Source organism: Podarcis vaucheri (assembly GCF_965113315.1).
Source record: "Podarcis vaucheri genome assembly, chromosome: 6".
Lineage (NCBI taxonomy): Eukaryota > Metazoa > Chordata > Lepidosauria > Squamata > Lacertidae > Podarcis > Podarcis vaucheri.
In genome coordinates this window covers 16,577,679-16,598,925 of record NC_138764.1, presented here as the reverse complement: position 1 = coordinate 16,598,925, position 21,247 = coordinate 16,577,679, and the positions used below count along the sequence as shown (strand labels likewise).

Here is a 21,247-nt window from a genome sequence, read left to right as displayed (position 1 = left end):
ATCAATCTAAGGGTGGGAACTAAGCTTTACGTTGACAGCAGAGAACTCCCAACAACCCATGTCCAACCTGTACTGCTAATGTCAGTGTATTGATGGGAGTTTACTTCTATCAGAGAATGGCAATTGTCCTCTAGAAACTTCTACCCAGACCTGCATTTGAATGCATGAAATGAAATTTGAGCCCCGCATCTCTTTTCAGAGGATGGCTGAAGGGAAAATGGAGGGGGGGGGAGTTGAAGAGAGGGAAGAGGCTGTTTAACTCCCCCTTTCCCCCTTCCTTCCTCACGTACCTGTTATAAAAGGATCCAGAAATATGGAAAATGCATTCTGGTCTTGCCCTTGAAGACTGGGATATCATATCAATTATACCATTTGTTACCTTGATTTGCAGTAACAATAAAGCGAGATGAGCGCTGCAACCCCAGAGTCGTCCGCAACTGGACCTAATGGTCAGGGGTCCCTTTACCCTTTACCTTTCAAAGTGTGATATAACACATCAGATAAATAAAACCCATATATCAAGCCCTATAATAATATAATAAAAGTTTATTACTTATACCCTGCCCATCTGGCTGGGTTTCCCCAGCCACTCTTGGCGGCTTGCAACAAAATATTAAAATACAATAGTCTATTAAATATTAAAAGCTTCCCTAAACAGGGCTGCCTTCAGATGTCTTCTAAAAGTCAGGTAGTTGTTCTTCTCGTTGACATCTGGTGGGAGGGCATTCCACAAGGCGGGTGCCACTACCGAGAAGGCCCTCTTCCTGGTTCCCTGTAATTTGGCTTCTCGCAGCGAGGGAATCGGCAGAAGGCCCTTGGCGCTGGACCTCAGTGTCTGGGCTGAACAATGGGGATGGAGACGCTCCTTCAGGTATACTGAGCTGAGATTGTTTAGGGCTTTAAAGGTCAGCAGCAACACTTTGAATTGTGCTCAGAAACGTACTGGGAGCCCTGTATTCATAGCAAGAGTAACAAAGCAAAGCCCTTGATGCTCAGCATGAAATAAACTTGAAGGAAGCAGGAGCTCAGCTCCCATAGAACAGAATGAGGCTCTGGTCTGAATTGCAGTGTTAAATGAGTGATTAAAAACACATACAGTTTTGTTTCTTTGTGCACTATTTATTTGTAAACTCTTGCATTTTAGGCATTGGTCAGGCATGCAGAGTGTTTTAGTGGCACAGCTGCAATAGGTAACTGGAGCTCGGGGGGGGGGGGCTAATGAGAAAGGGGGAAGCAGCACAAAAGAGATTCACCCTCGCTGACTCTCTCAAGCCTTACATATACAGATAGGTAGCCGTGTTGGTCTGCCATAGTCAAAATAAAAAAAATCCTTCCAGTAGCACCTTAAAGACCAACTAAGTTAGTTCTTGGTATGAGCTTTCGTGTGCATGCACACTTCTTCAGATACCTGAAGAAGTATCTGAAGAAGTGTGCATGCACACGAAAGCTCATACCAAGAACTAACTTAGTTGGTCTTTAAGGTGCTACTGGAAAGCCTTACATAGACGGCAAAGTTCAAATGTCCCTTCAAAGGACCAGAAACATACTTTTCTAAAAAATAAAAGCTACAATTCTAAGTTGCACCCAAAAGGCACAAGACCTTGCTGGCCTTGCCAATTGGTTTACCAGCCCATTCTCCCTAGTGTGTGTGTGTGTGTTTTTCTGACTTCACATTAGAAATGGGAGGGAAGCCCATTCAATTCACATTTTCAGGCAAACCTACCTAATTTGTGGGTCCCAAAACAGCTATCCTTCAAAATTCACACTTCTCCTAATGTACACCTCCTTGTTCACTTTGCTGTTGTTGTTGGAAAACAACACCATTGGGAGAAGGTGCACACTAAAATGCATATATTTGTGAAAATAGCATATCAAAATGAACTGTATTACGGAGAATTCCTAGCAAAAATGTATTAGGAGGAATGCTCACAAAAACATTGATCGATTTTCATGAGACACTTTTTCTTTTTTTTTAAGCAAATTGATGGGGAAATGTGCAAAGTAAACTTGATAGGAAAGCACGAGAATCAACAGAAACCAAAACTGATAGATTTGCCCTTCCATACTTTGCCTGTACAGTGGTACCTCGGGTTACATACACTTCAGGTTACATACGCTTCAGGTTACAGACTCCGCTAACCCAGAAATAGTGCTTCAGGTTAAGAACTTTGCTTCAGGATGAAAACAGAAATCGTGCTCTGGCAGCGCGGCAGCAGCAGGAGGCCCCATTCGCTAAAGTTGTGCTTCAGGTTAAGAACAGTTTCAGGTTAAGAACGGACCTCCGGAATGAATTAAGTACTTAACCCAAGGTACCACTGTATCTTCCTATTTCATTGTTTCCCAGACATTTCCTTCTTTCCATTTGCTAAGTTTGTCAGAAACATTAGACCCTAAGAGGGATGCAAGTTTGAGAGTGGAAAGCTGGCCCCGTGTGACCCCTATACATGCATTGAAGAGCAAGCAAGCATCTGTAAAGCAGCAGTTTGCCATTGTTGCATCATTGGATGGAGTTCAGCGCTGACCAACGGATAGGAAAACTGCAACCAAGAGAGCAAGGAAGCCAAGGATTTTAAGCAGGGAGAGCAGAGCATTGCTCGAAGAATTTCCCACTGTTCGAGTTTTTGTGGGCTTGATGATCCGCTGTGTCTGGGTAAGGATGGCGTTCCTGGCTCCAGCCCACTTCCCTGGTCCCATCAGGCGGAATTGGAATGGGCTGCAGGGTCCAAAGAAGATGGTCAAGGCCAGCTTGGGATCTCTCAGCAGGAGCGTCAACAGGTTTGGCTTTGCTCCTGTGAGAGCAGCAAGCTCATCCAGATACTCAATGAAATCTGTTTGGATTGACTGGCTGCGGCTGGTGCCAAACCTTTGAATGTGAAGAAAAACATCAATCACACCAATATCTGAGGCGGAGATGGCATAACATGATTTTATCTTGAGCACATAACTTAGGCAAGAACAAGTCTATTAGCAGAAAAGCAGAGGTGGGGGCACTCATATTGAATCTGGCGGATTGAGGCTATCCATATTTGTTCCCCAAGCCTTCGTAGCCTATCTTTCTTAAATACTTCATTCAAATGATGATATTGTATCCATGTTGTTAATTTCCCTGATAATTCCTTAAATTCTTTCAATTGATACTCTCCTCCCTCCTGTTTTAATAAATTTCTATAAGTCGTCCGGGACATGGGTGGCGCTGTGGGTTAAACCACAGAGCCTAGGACTTGCCGATCAGAAGGTCAGTGGTTCGAATCCCTGCAACGGGGTGAGCTCCCGTTGCTCGGTCCCTGCTCCTGCCAACCTAGCAGTTTGAAGTGCAAGTAGATAAATAGGTACCACTCCGGCGGGAAGGTAAACGGTGTTTCCGTGTACTGCTCTGGTTCACCAGAAGCGGCTTAGTCATGCCGGACACATGACATGGAAGCTGTATGCCGGCTCCCTTGGCCAATAAAGTGAGATGAGCGCCGCAACCCCAGAGTTGGCCACGACTGGACCTAATGGTCAGGGGTCCTTTTACCTTTTTATAAGTCACCCAACCTTCTATTATATTCTTTTTCCACCCCCATTGTTCAGCCCAGAAACTGAATTCCACTTCCAAGGGCCTTCTGGCACTTCCCTCCCTGCGAGAAGTGAGGTTACAGGGAACCAGGCAGAGGGCCTTCTCGGTGGTGGCGCCCGCCCTGTGGAACGCCCTCCCATCCGATGTCAAGGAAATAAACAACTATATGACTCTTAGAAGACATTTGAAGGCAGCCCTGTTTAGGGAAGTTTTTAATGTTGGATGTTTTATTGTGTTTTTAATATTCTGTTGGGAGCCGCTCAGAGTGGCTGGGGAAACCCAGCCAGATGGGCAGGGTATAAATAATAAATAATAATTATCATCATCATCTGATCTGGAGCTGATATTAACCATAAACCATTGGATGTGTTCTCTTACCATTTGATCCTCTTCTCATTCCTCCTGGTGGTGTCAGCCACCATAGTGCTCTCTGAAGGCAGCAAACTTAGCCCTAAAAAGATTAAGAGTTGGGGCTGAGGTCATGTCTACAATATATCTTCTTGGGGGGAAGACAGAGGAGACCAGCTCTTTTGCCCCACTTCTTTTCATAGCTTCTCATCCCATCACCCTCCACCCCAATCTATTGTTTATGAGTTTGTGGGTGCCAGAACGCCTGGACCCAACAAGTCTTGAAATATAAGCCAGGCTAGCTTTCTGATGTCATTGCCTGGGGTGATGAGCCATTAAGAAAGCAAGGAGAGGGGGCTGTGTGCCGGAAGGCAAATGGGTGGGGACCCTCCTTCAACTCTTACGATAGAGAGAAGGGCAAAAGCCAGAGTTTAGGGTTGAAAGAGTTGGGTTTTGTCAGCTAGAAGCTGGATAGGAAAGCGGAAGGCTGAAAAGCCAGAGAGGCTGAAGTCTTCTGCGGCTATGGAGAAAGAAAGACCCTTTAGGGGTGTTAATGCTATCAACCTCTCCATTGTAGGCTCAGGTTATTTGTTTGTCTGATTGATTTATATACCACCCTTGATTGCAAGATCTCAGAGTGCAAATGCATGTGTAAATAACCCATATATCCTAAAGACACCACTGTCACCACTGTGCCTCATTCCCAGAAGGAAACATGGAGCCTAAGTTCCTAGAATCCCTGGAATCCCACACCACCCAGAGATTGGGGTAGCGTACAACCCTATTTTGCTTTTATATACAGTGGTACCTCGGGTTAAGAACTTAATTCATTCCGGAGGTCTGTTCTTAACCTCAAACTGTTCTTAACCTGAAGTACCACTTTAGCTAATGGGGCCTCCTGCTACTGCTGTGCCGCCGGAGCACGATTTCTGTTCTCATCCTGAAGCAAAGTTCTTAACCTGAGGTACTATTTCTGGGTTAGCGGAGTCTGTAATCTGAAGCATATGTAACCTGAAGCGTATGTAACCTGAGGTACCACTTTACATCTTTAATAAGAATGATGTGTAGCTTTCCTCACTTTAATAAAGTGGTTCTCCAGAATATTATTACTGATTTCCTTAACTCTGATAATGGAAAGTTAATATACTGCAAAGCAGTTACATTTGCAAAGAATCTTGGGAATTGGAGCTGTGTGAGGGGTGAACTATAGTTCCCACAATTCTTGGGGGGGGGAGCCATGTGCTTTAAAATGTATGTTGTGGTTTGACCATAGACTAGAATGCTTATCTTAACCTGTGTAGCGAATACAATGAGTTACGCAGTACCATCAACGCATGTTGTCTTTTACAGATTGACAAGTCCCAGTCTCAACGAGCTCCCAGTCAAAATATTTAGCACTGCCAGGAGGGAAAAGGAAGAAGAAGGAAGAAAACCAAGAGGCAAGCGATGCAAGGTGCACAGAGCAACACAGCCAACTGAAGTCATAGTTTGACCCCTTTTGCCACAGCCACAACATCTGGCTCATTCGAAATGCACCAGAGCAAACCAGAAGAGATCCAAGGCACATAAAAGTGCTTTGGTTTTGATGTGCAACAGGTGGACCCACTGTTTTACTGAATGATGCCATAAGGAGCAATCTGGCTAAAAGAACAGCCAAAAAAACCCCCCAACCATCATAAAATCATAGTGGGGGGAGGCGTCCCCAAGAGACTAAGCCATCAGAGATGGGATCGTCCTCAGAAGGCGGTCCTTCTTGCGACTGGGCCCCTGGACACACCCCTGACTAAGTAGGTTTTGTTTCTTGGTCTAAGTTTCATTCCTCTAAATAGGCATCAGGGGTCACAGCCAATCAGGAAATGGGTGGGGGTGGTTAAGGAATTATGTAAGCATCAGCACAAGAGGGCCCTAGTCACTTGATTGGTGCTGCTGAACAAAGTGTAGGTTCTTGGCCTTGCTTTGGACTTTGTGTGAGTCGCCTGTCTTGGGACAAGGGCCGGGTAGGAATTTTTATCCATCTGGCAAATTGGCACTGGCCACTTGGTTTTTTGCCTACCCCCTTAGCAATCATCACAACTTTCCGGTTAGGCATTGGTTTAATTTTGCATGTGGAGGGGAGGTGTGGCCATCACCTGCCCCTCAATGATCAAAAGGTATTCCGTTAAAGGAATCTGGGGGTCCCGGATCTCGTCCGAAGTCCGCTTGATGGGCTAGGGCCATGCCAGGATCACAGGAAGAGTTTGGATTTGATATCCCGCTCTATCACTACCCTAAGGAGTCTCAAAGCGGCTAACATTCTCCTTTCCCTTCCTCCCCCACAACAAACACTCTGTGAGGTGAGTGGGGCTGAGAGACTTCAGAGAAGTGTGACTGGCCCAAGATCACCCAGCAGCTGCATGTGGAAGAGCGGAGATGCGAACCCAGTTCACCAGATTACGAGTTTACCACTCTTAACCACTACACCAAACTGGTAAGCTTCTGTCGGGCAAAACCCCGATGTTGCTGCCCCGATGGGTTTACCATAGACTCTGTCAACTGGGGGAGTAGTCCGTTATAGTCTTCAGCCAATGCCTATGCCAATACCACTCACATTTAATTTGCAATCAATAAAGTTGTGGCCTTAATTTTACCCATCTACCTTAATTCTGTGTCCGTGTGTAGTTATCTCATGGGGAGCTGGCTTGGTGCCTCAAGACGCAACTGCCTTTCCAACAGTTGCAGGTTTGCAACTTGGCCATGACCCCTTTAACAGGTCAAGAAGTAAACGAGTTCCATTCCTTCCCCAGCAAGTGCCATTGGCCAAGTGCCTCTACTTTTCCCACCAGCCAATTCTTGCTTCACGGCCTTGGAGTCTATCTACCCCATGATACTGAAAGACAGAAAGACCACATGTTGTCCCACCCAATGTCCTTCTCCCTTCCCTTAGTGCCCACGTAGGCATCTCAAGGCTGGGAGAAGATGACTGTGCTTGATGGAGTTCCCAGTTCAAATCTCACTTAAGCAAGCCACTCATCTCTCATCTTCAGCTGCCTGATTGGTAGCGGTGCAGTGACAACATTGGCCTGTATCAGAAAGCTGTAGGTGCAATTGCCAAGATAATGTATGTGCAGTTCTTGGGCAGCTTTATATAAATGCTGATTGTCATAACCATTATTATTACAAATCCATGATCAAGCTACCCAGATTTTGGATATTGGATTTTTAAAGTTTTGATCGGGATTTATGGTGTCTTTGGCTCTCTATTTTGATGGGAAACTATGTGTACCTACAACTCGTGTTTCAACAGCAAAACTGGATTTTATAATCAAAGAATATCCAAATTTTAAATTTGGGCACATGTCAAATGTGTACTTACAGTGGTACCTCGGGTTACAGATGCTTCGGGTTACATGTTTTCAGGTTATGGATGCGCCGAAACCCGGAAGTACCAGAACGGCTTACTTCCGGGTTTTGGTGCTCGCGCATGCACAGAAACACTAAATTGTGCTTTGCGCATGCGCAGAACTGCCGAATTGCGTCACACATGTGCACAGACGTGGCGCTGCAGGTTGCAAATGCTTCGGGTTGCGAACATGCCTCCCGCACGTATCACGTTCGCAACCCGAGGTTCCACTGTAATCTGATATCCTAACTTTGAAAATTGCCAAACTACATGAGTAGCAAGGCAAAGGAAAACAATGCTTCACTAAAGGTGTAATTGTTATTTCCTGTTTACCTCCACATTCACCCCCTTCTGCTTCTTATTTTGTTTACTCTATTGTAAAATGTTAGATTTCAACCTCCTCAAGGCAAGGAACTGTTCTTTTGTACTATGCACCCTGACTGGGCTGTATAACCAGAACCAGAATCTTACCCTTAAAGACTCTGGTTGCCCAGCGAGCTTGCAGCTCTGCAGTGGGCATGATAGGCCCAAGGGGCTGGATGAGGCCAATAACAGCCAGCGTTGGCTTCTCCAGATGAAGAGGAAAGACGTGTTTATACAACGGGACCCGATTGTCTTCCACCTTGATCACTGACTTGTCCAGAAAAGGAAATGCAACCGTGTAGCCTGTTGCAAAGATGGCAATATCCACATTCTCCTCTACAGTTCCATCTTCAAAAATGACGGAGCTCTCGGTGAACTCCTTGATGAGTGGTTTCACCATCACAGCACCACAGAGGATACGGCTAGGCAAGTCATCATTGAACACTGGCTCTTTCATCAGGGATCTGAAAGGCAAAATGAGAGTGGAGAAACATGCCCAGAAACTGGAAGGCATAACACTGTTCTTATTCTCCACCAATAATACAGTGAGCCAGCAACCTATGTGCATTTGACTTGAGTGCATTCAGCTTCTCGTGGGGAAAAAAGATAGTAAAAATTAATAGGAAAGGGGTGGGAAGAGGGCAGGCATCCCTAAAATATCATGAAAAGGGGCAGGGGTGGAATGGGGCTGAATGGGCTTATATGCGCTCCACCGAAGGGTGAAGTGGGGGGTGACTGGAATGGAGGTAAATGTACCCCTGACCATTAGGTCCAGTTGTGACCGACTCTGGGGTTGCAGCGCTTATCTCACTTTACTTGCCGAGGGAAGCCAACGTTTGTCTGCAGACAGCTTCCGGGTCATGTGGCCAGCATGACTAAGCAGCTTCTGGTGAACCAGAGCAGCGCACAGAAACCTTTTACCTTCCCGCCGGAGTGGTACCTATTTATCTACTTGCACTTTGACGTGCTTTCGAACTGCTAGGTTGGCAGGAGCTGGGACTGAGCAACGGGAGCTCACCCCGTTGCGGGGATTCGAACCGCCGACCTTCTGCTTGGCAAGCTCTAGGCTCTGTGTTTTAGACCACAGCGCCACCCGCATCCCTATGTCTGGAATGGAACCCACATGTAAAACAAGGATTGCTTGTATAGGCAATTTTGGCTTTAGGTGCAATCCCTGGAACATAACTCCTCTACAGTGCTTCATAGGGTTCAAAATGCTTCACATACCGTACTTTTCCGTGTATTCGACGAGGTTTTTTTCTTTAAAAAAGAACTTATAAATTTGGGGTCGTCTTATACACGGATAGTTGATTGGCGGGACGGTCAATTGGTTGCTGTGCCTATCTGGAGATTGTCAGAGATAATTGGGTGTGTGAGTGGTGGCTGTGGCAATGGCTGCTGTTGATTGGCTGCTGCTGATGATGCTATTGGGTGGGTGATTGGAGGCTGCTGGTGGCGAGCGGGCACACGATTGGTGTGTTTGGCAACGCGTGTGGTCATGCGGGTGAGAAATTTTCGTCAATCCCCCCCCCAAAAAAATCAACAACTTTGGGGAATTCCCCCCCCAAAAAAAGCTTAACAACTCTTGGTAATCCCCCCCCCCCGATTTTCTTAATTTGGACTCGCCAAAAATAGGGGGTGTCTTATACACGGGGGCGTGTTATACATGGAAAAATGCAGCACTTACATTTCCCAAAATGTTGGTGTAAGCTGGACATGTCCAGGAAATTTGGAATTCTGGATGCGTAACACACAGGCTCTTGGGGAGGGGGGTGTGTTATTTCCTCATTCAAGAAATTCAAGAGTGCTTTTTCTAGCACTCACCTTTCAAGAGAAAAGTTGCAGCCCAACCACAACCAGGTTTAACTGGAAACATGGCCAATTAAATAGGGATTGATTTATTTTTAGTTAGTGTGCTTGGACCTGATCTTTCTTGCACAGAACCTCCAGAATTTATCTGGGACTGCCAAATCCTAAGCTGCTGCTCCTCTCCTTTCTCCACCATTCATGCCATACCATCATTATCTATGTCCCAGACTCTCCGAACACAAAAATAGCTCTCTCTAAGCCTTGGGGCTGAAGGCCTGCTTCTTATAGGAACAGTTCTGTAACTAACCATAACTGTGCCTGGGTGCAAACAATATATTGTGCATCCCCTACCCCATTGCTATTTGCATAAACAATCAAACAAAAATAATAATTTGCAGGGCAGTCTTTCCTTGACTTGAAGTCAGACTGGACCTGTTACACTTATACCCCCAAACATGTACTTCTTATACGAATGCTTATAAGAAGTAAGGATCACCTGTCCTCAAAGGAGCCCACTTTCTGTATTTCTGTGTTTGCATCTATTTTAGGCTTACTCTGCTGGTTGGAAGGTGGAAAGCCCAGATCAGTGATCCATGCAGAGGCTGAATGAATTATGAATGAATGAATCCATCAGTGATCCATGCAGAGGCACAACAGGCAGTAGCATCCTCAGATGGTGCGAAATTCTTCTCACAGATTTCCCGGTCTAAACACAGGGACCGTATGCCTTTTCAAAAAGGAGATGGATGGAAGCATAGGACTGACAGAATTTGTGTCTAACTGCCACAAGCTGCCTTTCTTCTCTTGTTATGTGTTGCAATAACCATGTCAACAAACCCAGGTCACATCAACCCCCTTTTGAAGCAAAATAACCAACTATATCAGGCCTAGGCAAACTCAGCCCTCCAGATGTTTTGAGACTACAATTCCCATCATCCCTGACCACTGTCCCTGTTAGCTAGGGATGATGGGAGTTGTAGTCCCAAAACATCTGGAGGGCCGAGTTTGCCTAGGCCTGAACTATATACCTGTTTCGAGGCAGCAAGCCATAGTTCTCGTGACTAAACCACTGGTTCATTTTCCGTTCCGTCATCCATTGCAAAAGGAACCAAGGGACAGAATTTCGGATCAAGTCATTGAAGCGAGTGTGAAAGATGGTGTCCCAAGGATAGCCATTGTCGTACACTCGGCTCATCACCCAAGTGCCTCCCCTTGTGCTGAGGAACACCTGCGGAGCAGCAAGAGAAGAAGATGAGCCCCCAAAACTCTCTCAAAGCTTCCTCTCTCCTTCACAAATCCAGTGGCGTAGCGTGGGTTGCAAGGGTCCCAGGCCACACAGAGAGAGGGGGGGAGAGAGGGAAACGGACTTAGTATGCATGCAAATTCAACTGCCTAACAGCGTCTGCATCACCCAGGAGATTGCAGCCGCAGAGATAAGACAAGAAGAGTTGTTTCGTTGTCTGGAGAGGTCACTTCCTGGTTCACAGGAAGAAGCCGTGTTCAACAGAGCCCTGTGATGGAAGGGCACAGCTGTATTGAAGTAGCACGGGGTGTTGAAATCTTGTGCCCCTAACAATTTTGTGCCCGGGACATATTTATATGTTTTTGTATATGTATGTTCAGCTGCTTTTTAATGTTTTCCGCTGCTGATCTCTTAGCTGTTCTTACTTTATCAGCAAGCGGACTTGAGTCCCTGACAGGCAGGGTATATATAAAATAACGTTTACTGTTACAATATCTGTCTACATCTATCTTCCTCTTTCTTACCGTAAATCTTCTTCCCATTCTTCTTCCTCTCTCTCTGCTCCTTCCTTCCGTCAGTGGGTCCTGCTGCCAGCCATCGCGTGGGTAAGTCCACCTTAGGCTGGGTTCCATCTATTTTGTTTTGTAATACATGCCTATCAAGAAGCTATCTAAATCTTACCTTGTTGCTAGAACCCCTTCAGTTCATTTCAACGTCATCAGCATTCAAAAATTTTACAATGTTTCTGTAAATAAATTTTAAATTTCCTCCAATCTTCTTCCACAAGCTCTTCTCCCTGGTCTCGGATTCTGCCAGTCATTTCCGCCATCTCCATATAGTCTATTAGTTGCATTTGCCATTCTTCCAAGGTGGGTAACTCTTGTGTCTTCCAGTGCTTTGCAATAAGAATTCTTGCTGCTGCTGTAGCATACATAAAGAAAGTTCTATCCTTCTTTAACACCGATTGGCCAACTATGCCCAGGAGAAAAGCCTCTGGTTTCTTCAGGAAAGTATATTTAAATACCTTTTTCATTTCATTATAAATCATTTCCCAGAAAGCCTTAATCCTTGGGCACGTCCACCATAGGTGAAAGAATGTGCCTTCAGTTTCCTGGTAAAATGTAAGATGGGATTGATAATAGATAAGCTAAATTGGATATGAATTTGCTGAACCAATTTTTAAAAGGGATACAAAAAAGGGAGGCGTGAGGAAGTCAGGAAAATAAGTTAACTAAAGATGAGAAATCAAAAAAAGAGGGAGTTTTATTTTTTTTTATATGTGTTTTTTCTTTTTCTTTTTTGTGTTTAATGTTCGTATCTTTGTATTTTGTAATTTTGTATTTTTCTGTTTTTGTATTTTTTCTGAACTTTTCTATTGATAAAACTTAATAAAAGATTATTAAAAACAAACAAACAAGAAGCTATCTAAATCTTCACATCACCCCTCTCCCCAAACACCCCCTTTACCTTCTTTGCCTTCCTGCAGATCTCCACAGCGATGTCAGCAGCCGAATTCCCCATTCCAATGATCACAACTGTCTTCCCATTGAACCCATCAGGGTTTTTGTAATTTCGGCTGTGGAAAGAGTTCCCCCGGAACTTTTCGAAACCTGCCATGAAGCAAAGAGTTGCTACAGCACTTGCAGAATAACTTAATAGTTGCAAAAAGTCGTTTTTGGATAGATTCCAGATCAGGATATCACAGCATTCAGGTACTAGACCAACTTTGCTTGGCTCATCTGCAGCGGAAGAATGCTATTCCCTCAAATATATCTTCTCACGAGAGGAAAAGATTGGTGCAGTACGCAGTACAAGAAAGTAGCCTTTTAGACTGTGAAAGTCAATGACTTTAAATCAGTATATATTTGTAGAGTCAGTGATCTAGTGGAGCTATGGGGGGGTTTTATTCCTATTTTTATTTTACATCCAAAGAGCATGCTAAGGACAAAAACATGTTAACTATGGCCTCTTCTTTTTTCCTTTTTTATTATATATCATGCTTTTAATACAAACTTAAAAAAATCTGGAACAATAGAAACTGTACAGATTTGATCAACCTTTGTTGTTTTTTAACTAACTAAATCTCTAGACACGCCAATGTCCTGTTCCAAAATATTGCACAACATTCTGAATACAAAACTCTGATTGTATTCCTCCTTCGCTAGAGTAAAAAGAAAGAAAAAGAACGAAAATCCCCTCTGGATCCCTACTCAATGGCCCCCTGCATGTAAGAGCCAAAAAAGCAAACAAGAACAGCATGGACATCTGCATTAAAAAACATACATAATTCTGTCCTCTTTGTGTCCATCCATACTCCAAGATCACACGTTGCTGATTCGCTCTTCAAAAAGGGTCAGGAAGGAGGGAAGCGAGGGGAGTAAAGGAGCTTTCACTGATGCTTTTTTAAAATTTTCCTGAAAAAATATTTTTTTCTCTCTCTCCTCTAAGAAAAAAATCTCGAAAAGAAAAAAGTTCAATTTTTTTTTACGTTAGAAAAATACATATATTATATATACCTCTTACATTTTACAAATGTAGCAAATTATTCAATATAAAGGGACAACAAAAAAATTAACACAAACCCATAAAAATAAAAGTTTTTTAAAAATCTCTTTTTCTTCCTAAGAAACCAGGTAAATTAGTGCAGGTTTTAAAAATAAAATTGAAGCTGAACGTCTAACTCTTGAGACAGCAAGACCAAAAAAGAGGCTGTGAGTTTCATTGTCGCCACCACTGGAAATGCTTCTGGTTCACGGTATGTGTTCCTTTAGGAAATACAGAGGTTGGTCCTTCCCCTTTTCCTCCTTATGAACGCAGACTTCTTTTCAAAAAGCAGATAACAGGATAAAGCAGTGGGAAACATCACATGTTGCAGGTGCTAGTGAGGCTCTTAAGGGTGCATAACCCCACCCAAGGCAGCGGCACAGGGCAGCTTTCTTGTGCATGTGGAAGTTCTCGGCGGAGATTATGCTGTAGAGGGTTTGCTTGTTTTCTGGCAGCAGAAGGGTGAGCTTGATTATGTCTCCCTCTGAGCCATCATTTTCTGCCAGATCTTCTATCCGATGTATCCCCTCCTTCCCCTAGGAATTCCAAGTGTGAGTTGGCTAAGAGAAATACATTTGGAAATCTGATAGGGGTGGGAAAAAATCCAGAATTTGGAAAAAAAATATGCAAAAGTTGAACAAATTAGGCAACAATGCTTGATTTGTTTTCACCACATAGCACAACTGGGGATGAAGAGACATGTCAAAATCATATATTTGAGGGAATGAGATAGGAAAAGATTTCTCGTGGAATTGTAGGGGATGTAAGGGCAAGGGACATGGGTGGTGCTGTGGCCTAAACCACAGAGCCTAGGGCTTGCCGATCGGAAGGTCGGCGGTTCGAATCCCCGTGATGGGGTGAGCTCCTGTTGCTCGGTCCCTGCTCCTGCCAACCTAGCAGTTCAAAAGCACATCAAAGTCCAAGTAGATAAATAGGTACCGCTCCGGTGGGAAGGTAAACGGCTGTTCCGTGGGTTGCTCTGGTTTCGCCAGAAGTGGCTTAGTCCTGCTGGCCACCCGGAAAAACTGTCTGCGGACAAATGTCGGCTCCCTCAGCCAGTAAAGTGAGATGAGCGCCACAACAACAGAGTCGTTTGCGAGTGGACATAACTGTCAGGGGTCCTTACTTTTACCTTTAAGGGCAAGGGAATGAGGATATTTATCTGTACAGGCATATGAAGGATCACCTTAATCCTTACCCAGGGCTGACCTAACATTTTCTTTTGCTCATTCCTAGCCTTTCCCCCTGCAGAGAATAACTATAGCACATTCAATAAGAGTTGACTGTGAAACCGTTTTCTTGTTTACATTTGTCATTTTTGTCCCTTCATTTCTCCCCCTCCTTCAACTTACAGCTGTCTATACCTGAGGCAAATTGTGGAGATCAGAACGCTCTTGATCTTATCCCCCCCCCCTGAAATGGCGCTGATCTGCTAAACTGCCCCTGTTAAGCTGCCCCTCCTCCAAAAGTTCAAGCAGCGGCTCTCTCCTCGCAAGCTCATAACTAAGGTGAGGAGAGTCTCTTGAATTCTGGCACCCTGGATGCTTGCCTCTTCTAGTTGGTCCAGCATAACCTCATGCCTGGTCACCGAACCTCACAAACCCAACCAGACGGTGTGTTGTCAACTGAAATACGTTCAGGGTTTTCAACTCTCTGTTAGGCTGAAGAAACCTTACCAGGAAAAGACTCCACTGGGGTGTATGCTTCTATCTGGTGGCCAGTGCAGATCATGACAGCATCGAAGATGAATGACTCCTGCCTTCCATCTGTCTCCGTGACCATGGTCCATTGGCCAGTGGTAGCGTAATCTTGACTTTTTTCCAAACTGATGACAGTGGTCTACCATGAAGCCAGAAAAAACGACACTATTACTTTGCAACCAGTTCTCTCTGACACCACGTTCCTCGCTCCCCACTTCATCAAACAGCAGGAAGTTCTGAAGGGGAAATTTTTGAAGGGCTTTTGGAAGGATATTGAGAAGCTGGAAGAGGATGACCAAGATGATCAAAGGTCTGGAAACCAAGGAACTACTTATGAAGAACAGTTGAGGGAACTGAGTATGTTTAGCCTGGATAAGAGGAGATGGAGAGGAGATATGATAGCCATCTTCAAATGAAGGTGGTGGACTCTCCTTCCTTGGAGGTTTTTAAGCAGAGGTTGGGTGGCCGTGTCTCATGGGTGCTTTAGTTGAAATTACTACATTGCAGGGGTTTGGACTTCGTGGTTGTAACTGCTAGTAAGTGTTGGTACTGTATGAAAAAAAAAGCAGACTCGTTCCATGTGTGGTTGAGATTCTACAGACATCAAACATTTTGAAAAAGAATTGTCCAAGCAACATCACTCTTTACTAAAGCTAAAGCATTCTCTTGTCTTCTTAACATTATACCAAATTTAGTTCCCAGAAAGAAACAGGAGATAGTATTGTGTGAATTAAATCAACATACCTTGAACCTGATATACTTGAGCAGACCAAAGTGCTTTGCATACAGTCGCAAGTATTCCAGGAACTTGGAGTTGTGCAGGAAGTTTGGAAAGTGGTCAGGCATAGGAAAGTCACTGAAGCAGGACATCTCTTTGGAGGAATTGGTGACAACAGAGTTGTAGATGCTAGCCCTGTTTTCCTCCACCTTTTCCTAGGGAGCAATAAGAAGATTCCTGCTTGATCAGCTGCCTCCCGGAATCCCACACACATAGCATGAAGCCAAAAGCTGTTCACCATTGTTTGCCAAAAGCTCTTCACCATTGTGAGAGCTGGACCATAAAGAAGGCTGATCGCCGAAGAATTGATGCTTTTGAATTATGGTGCTGGAGGAGACTCTTGAGAGTCCCATGGACTGCAAGAAGATCGAACGCATCCATTCTTAAGGAAATCAGCCCTGAGTGGTCACTGGAAGGACAGATCCTGAAGCTGAGGCTCCAAGACTTTGGCCACCTCATGAGAAGAGAAGACTCCCTGGAAAAGACCCTGATGTTGGGAAAGATGGAGGGCACAAGGAGAAGGGGACGACAGAGGAGGAGATGGTTGGACAGTGTTCTCGAAGCCACAACATGAGTCTGACCAAACTGCGGGAGGCAGTGGAAGACAGGAGTGCCTGATGTGCTCTGGTCCATGGGGTCACGAAGAGTCGGACACGACTAAACGACTAAGCAACAGCAATTGTTTGCTTCTCAATCAACTGTTGCCAGATGGTTCACTATCTCTGAACATGGAGGCTCCATTAACGTGCTATGACTAATAATCCAATTGGCCTCAAAATCTCCATAGAGATATAAGGCATCCCCAGCACGGTGTCACAACCAAAACATTCATCTCCCTGTCTATGCAATCCAGTGCACCCATGAGTCATCTGACATCCACAGCAGAATAAAAAATATTCCAAGAGAAGCCATTTTGAACAAGTTTTTGATATATGTATTGAACAATAACAACAACAAAAATCGATCCAAAAGGAAATCCAGTTCATCCTCAGTTGAAAGCTGTTTACATACTATAAAGAAATGGAATGGGGCGCTCCCAATGTTCCTAAAGGTAAAGGTACCCCTGCCCGTACGGGCCAGTCTTGCCAGACTCTAGGGTTGTGCGCCCATCTCACTCAAGAGGCCGTGGGCCAGCGCTGTCCGAAGACACTTCCGGGTCACGTGGCCAGCGTGACATCGCTGCTCTGGCGAACCAGAGCCGCACACGGAAACGCCGTTTACCTTCCCGCTGGTAAGCGGTCCCTATTTATCTACTTGCACCCGGAGGTGCTTTCGAACTGCTAGGTTGGCAGGCGCTGGGACCGAACGACGGGAGTGCACCCCGCCGCAGGGATTCGAACCGCCGACCTTTCGATCGGCAAGCCCTAGGCGCTGAGGCTTTTACCCACAGCGCCACCTGCGTCCCATCCCAATGTTCCTAGGATGCCATTATTCCAAAAAGCACAGTAGAGGATAAATAATCCACATGACTACAATCAATTGGTCACAGATCTTCCAGTTCTAGGAGCAAGGGTGAAACAATCCACCCAGTTATGTTCAGCAAAAGTGGAGGGCATTTATCAGCACATTGTTTGGTTTGTGACTGCTGCAGGACAAGCCAATTTTATTTTGGCACAATTCAGGATGAAAAGCAGCTCTGTCATAAGGCAAGATGAAATTTCTACCCCAGGCGGCAGATTATGTGTGCCACATGGGCAGATCTGCCTGCTGGGGCATAATCCACTGCACAAAGTTCTCCTCTTGCAAACATTGCTCGACAACTTTGATTTCCTGAAAAGAAAGCTCAACAAATTTGGCTGCCCCCTCCCCTAACAAAAATCCTGGCTACACCCATGTGGAAGACACAGTGGCGTAGCGTGGGTTGTCAGCACCCGGGGCAAGGCAAGTAATTTGTGCCCCCTAACCCGTGGATCTTAGCACTCGAGCCAGGTAGGGGCAGAGAGCTGCGAGTGTGAGCGCGCCCTCCCCCAGATGTTGTGCCCGGTGCGGCCGCCCCCCCTGCACCCCCCACGCTACGCCACTGGGAAGACATGAATGGCATGAAACTATTTACATTACTGAAAATATATTTCACACCTGGTTTGGCTCTTAGTGACCAACACTGGATGAGTCTGGCAGTATATTCTGCCATGAAATGTCCCGGCACCTATGCACACAATTTCAGCTGCATCCTTTCTGGATCACTGCAATTCAGCCAGAAACGTGAGTACTGGCGAAAGTGAGGACAACTACCAGTTGATGCAGACTTTTAGAACTAGGTGCCTTCCGACATATTGGTGGCAGCTGAGGTCGAAATGAGCTTAGCCACAGAACACAACTATCAGAATCGGGGCGTGTCCCTCTGTGGGTTGTGGAAGATTCCCAAGATACATTCATTCGGTATTCTAACCTTTCAAGCGACAAGTCTCCTGACTTACTGTGAATCTCCATAGTCCCCCGATGTCACTGCTTTGCTCAAAGCAGGTGGGCTCAAGGCCTTCCTCCAGGCAGCCTTTGATGGATGTCAGCCCGCTCACTCCAGCACCGATAATGGCAACTTTCTTAGCCATGGTCCCCTACGGGAAGGAAAGATCAAAGGCACAGCTTATATTTCTCCCTTGAATCAGAATCTGTCCTCTTATTAACACTAGAGGTGTGCTACCTTCGCTCAGAGGCTTAGACAGACACTGTGCTTCACCCCAGATCTGCGGACAGCAGTCATTTCCCAAAGCCTTAGATGTCTTTCCCACCAACAAAGGCATATAGCTTTTCATTTGTTGGCAAATTTGGATGAAATGTGTTTGTGTTGATGCCCCTTCTGGGGAGTCTTTGCCAAGAACCACACAGTTAAGAATAGTGACATTGTGCCAATCGGGGCAGATGATTCAAGCAATGTTCACATCACGTTGCAAGCAGCATGATCCGAGAAGCGTCCACATCACATTTCAAATGACCCGAGCGGTGTTCACATGACCCTTCACACAGGCTTTCTTTGCATAAGGGGAGAGGGAAGTGAGGGGCAGATGTTCCAAGCAGTGTTTACATGACCCTCCCCACAGACATATGATCCAAGAATCTAAGCATATTTCAAATGATCCAAATAGAAGCCACTTCACATCTTAAACCCGCGGGACCCTGACCTGACAATATAGAAAGTACATTCACACTAGCGTTTTAACGATCGCTTAATGATATTGGAAAGTGCTCCAAGCTACTAAAATCAGGGGCGTCGCAAGTGGGGTGTGTGGGGGGGGTGCGGTCTGCCCCGGGTGTCATGCCTGGGGGGGGTGACAAAAACCCCCTGGGCGGATCGGTGTTGTGGCGCTTACACCCGCATCGAGCGGATTTTCGCGATTGGAGTGATTGTCGTCGTGAAAATCCGCCCGCTGATCGCGCAAATACGCCCAGCGATCAGCCTGGCACCCCCCAGCGGGCAGCGCTCACATCCCCGGAGGGCGGTTTTATGCAATCAGCGGACAGGTTTTCGCGATCGGCGGGTGGTGCTGGCACCGCTGGCGGGCAGTGCTCGCACCCCCGGCTGGCCAGCACCACCCGCCGATAGTGAAAATCCAACCGCCGATCGCGCAAACTACTGTCTTGTCTGATATACGGCAACTAAAGGAGACTGTGCAACTTGCCACAAGAAAGTTTTCACCATTAATTGTATTAATTTTATACCCACTTCTCCCATTGGTGAGAAATCTGTGGGTAGCACTACCAATTTACAGTGCAACGCTGTACATGTCTGCTTTGGGGCAAGTGTGCATGGTTTTTTATCCGTCGGAACTCAGTTTTGGCACCTTTCAGGTGGACACCATGGCCATTATTTATGTGATCGTCGGTTGGATTTGCACAATCTGCGGGCGTATCTGTTTCACGGCCAACCCTTCCTAATAAAACCTTAACAACTTTGGGTACCCTCCCTAAAAAGCTCAACAACTCTGGGCAACATTCCGAAAAATTGCAGTGTGGGGTCCAACAGTAGAAGAATGGCAGATGAAGATGTTAGACTTTTTGGAGCTAGCCGACCTGACTGGAAGAATCCGTGATCAGAAAGAAGAGGAATATCAAGAAGATTGGAAGAAATTCAAAGACTATTTAGCCAAATATTGTAACATAAGTAGAAGTCACTGGAAAGTATCAAACAGGCCTAGGATTAGAGTAAGAATGAAGTGTAAAATACTATGGATTTAGATAATTATGAAAAGAGAAGAAGATAGTAAATCAAAGGAGTTAATTTGATTAGAAAGAAGATATTGGAGAGCTGTTACAAGGTGATTCAATGAAACTCAGTAAGGGGGTATTCATGGAAGTCAGTAAACAATGAAAATCAAATTAGGTCTTAGAAGTAATATGTGTCTATATGTTTGTTTTTCCTTTTCTTTTTTCTCTTCTTTTTAGGATTGTAATGTGTATTTTTCTTGGAGTGTTATATTCATTATAAATTTGGAAAATCAATAAAAAAAATTCGGGGGGGAAATTGCAATGTGGTTTGTGTGTGTGTGTCAAAAAATTTTTTGCACTGGGTACCACCTCACCTTGCTATGCCTCTGACTAAAATGTGACATTTCATCTGCAGAAATTCAGCTTCAACATGGAATGAGATGAAGAGGGAACCATCCATAAATTTGGTCGCATGCCTTTTTTGGGGGGAGAAGATAGCAAAGGGTGGGGTTTTCCCAGGAAAAGCACCGGGACAAAACAACAACAACGATGCTTGGACATGAAACTTTAAAGCATGGAACTGTGCCTCAAAATGCAGCACCAAAGGAAGTCTGGATGAGACCATAGTTGAGGAGAAGAGATATTGGTTATATTGGATTAATGTGTGACATGGGAATTGGGGTTTAAAAAATGGTTTTGCAACTTGCAGTCCCCTCTATTGCTTTCTTATCACAGCGAGGGATCGTGGGAGATGCGTTATCCACGGAAGCCTAGGAAGGAGGAAAAATGAGGACAAACCTCACTCCCAAGGTTAAATTCATACTTCTATAAGCATTATTATTCTTCCGGGCTACGGGGGAAAAAAAGCTTCTCTGCTTTGCTGTCACCTTAAATTGAACGTCTGAATTCAGTTTAGAGTCAGGACTACAGAAAAACACAAATTACATAGGTACAGAGCAGTGATACCTGGAATAAACTTGAAGACTAAATTCTTCTGGTTTTAAAAATTGTGAGTATATTTATTGACCATAATCCACCAGAAACTTATAAACATTTAAGCCTGTTGATTTCAGTGGCATTCAGAATTCTACGTTGGGTTATGACTGGTGAGTATAAAGCTGATCTCATGGTTACAGCATAATTTTCACGCATCTGAGCACCATTTAAAATGTGTTTTTATTTTTATATATCCATATTCAGTTAAAGTTGTGACAGACAATTTCATTTACATAAAGCTATTCAGGCTGCCGCTCGTTATTTTAAAAATGCATTGATTAACACAGTAATTAATTAAAGAAAAGTCAGCTATATTTATAAGAAAAGGCAAAAAAAGAAAAGACTATAGGACTGTACTCAATGAAATATTCAGCTAATATTTATGCAA

At 44.8% G+C, this 21,247-nt stretch overlaps 1 protein-coding gene and 1 long non-coding RNA gene across 3 annotated transcripts in view; one reads left to right on the top strand and one right to left on the bottom strand.

The window, feature by feature from the left end:
- Positions 1–1,098: 1,098 nt before the first annotated feature.
- Positions 1,099–21,247, bottom strand: part of LOC309533851 (dimethylaniline monooxygenase [N-oxide-forming] 2-like) — a 22,005-nt gene continuing 1,856 nt past the window's right edge. The window contains exons 1-10 of one of the 2 annotated variants that reach the window (XM_082225505.1): positions 18,362–18,450; positions 18,138–18,275; positions 15,687–15,875; positions 14,919–15,081; positions 12,166–12,308; positions 10,484–10,683; positions 7,755–8,110; positions 3,935–4,007; positions 1,497–2,863; positions 1,099–1,273 (exon numbers count right to left, since the gene is read on the bottom strand). In XM_082225505.1, coding sequence (XP_082081631.1) covers positions 2,512–2,863; positions 3,935–4,007; positions 7,755–8,110; positions 10,484–10,683; positions 12,166–12,308; positions 14,919–15,081; positions 15,687–15,875; positions 18,138–18,269 — 1,608 coding nt within the window. In that variant the 5' untranslated portion in view covers positions 18,270–18,275; positions 18,362–18,450 and the 3' untranslated portion in view covers positions 1,099–1,273; positions 1,497–2,511. Of the gene's footprint in view, positions 1,274–1,496; positions 2,864–3,934; positions 4,008–7,754; positions 8,111–10,483; positions 10,684–12,165; positions 12,309–14,918; positions 15,082–15,686; positions 15,876–18,137; positions 18,276–18,361; positions 18,451–21,247 lie in introns of those variants that run through there. The other variant, XM_082225504.1, reaches the window with a different exon arrangement.
- The window catches only part of LOC309533945, a 15,169-nt gene continuing 14,650 nt past the window's right edge, over positions 20,729–21,247 (top strand). Inside the window, exon 1 of the long non-coding RNA XR_014220559.1 lies at positions 20,729–20,872. This is a non-coding gene — a long non-coding RNA (uncharacterized lncRNA). The remainder of the gene's footprint in view (positions 20,873–21,247) is intronic.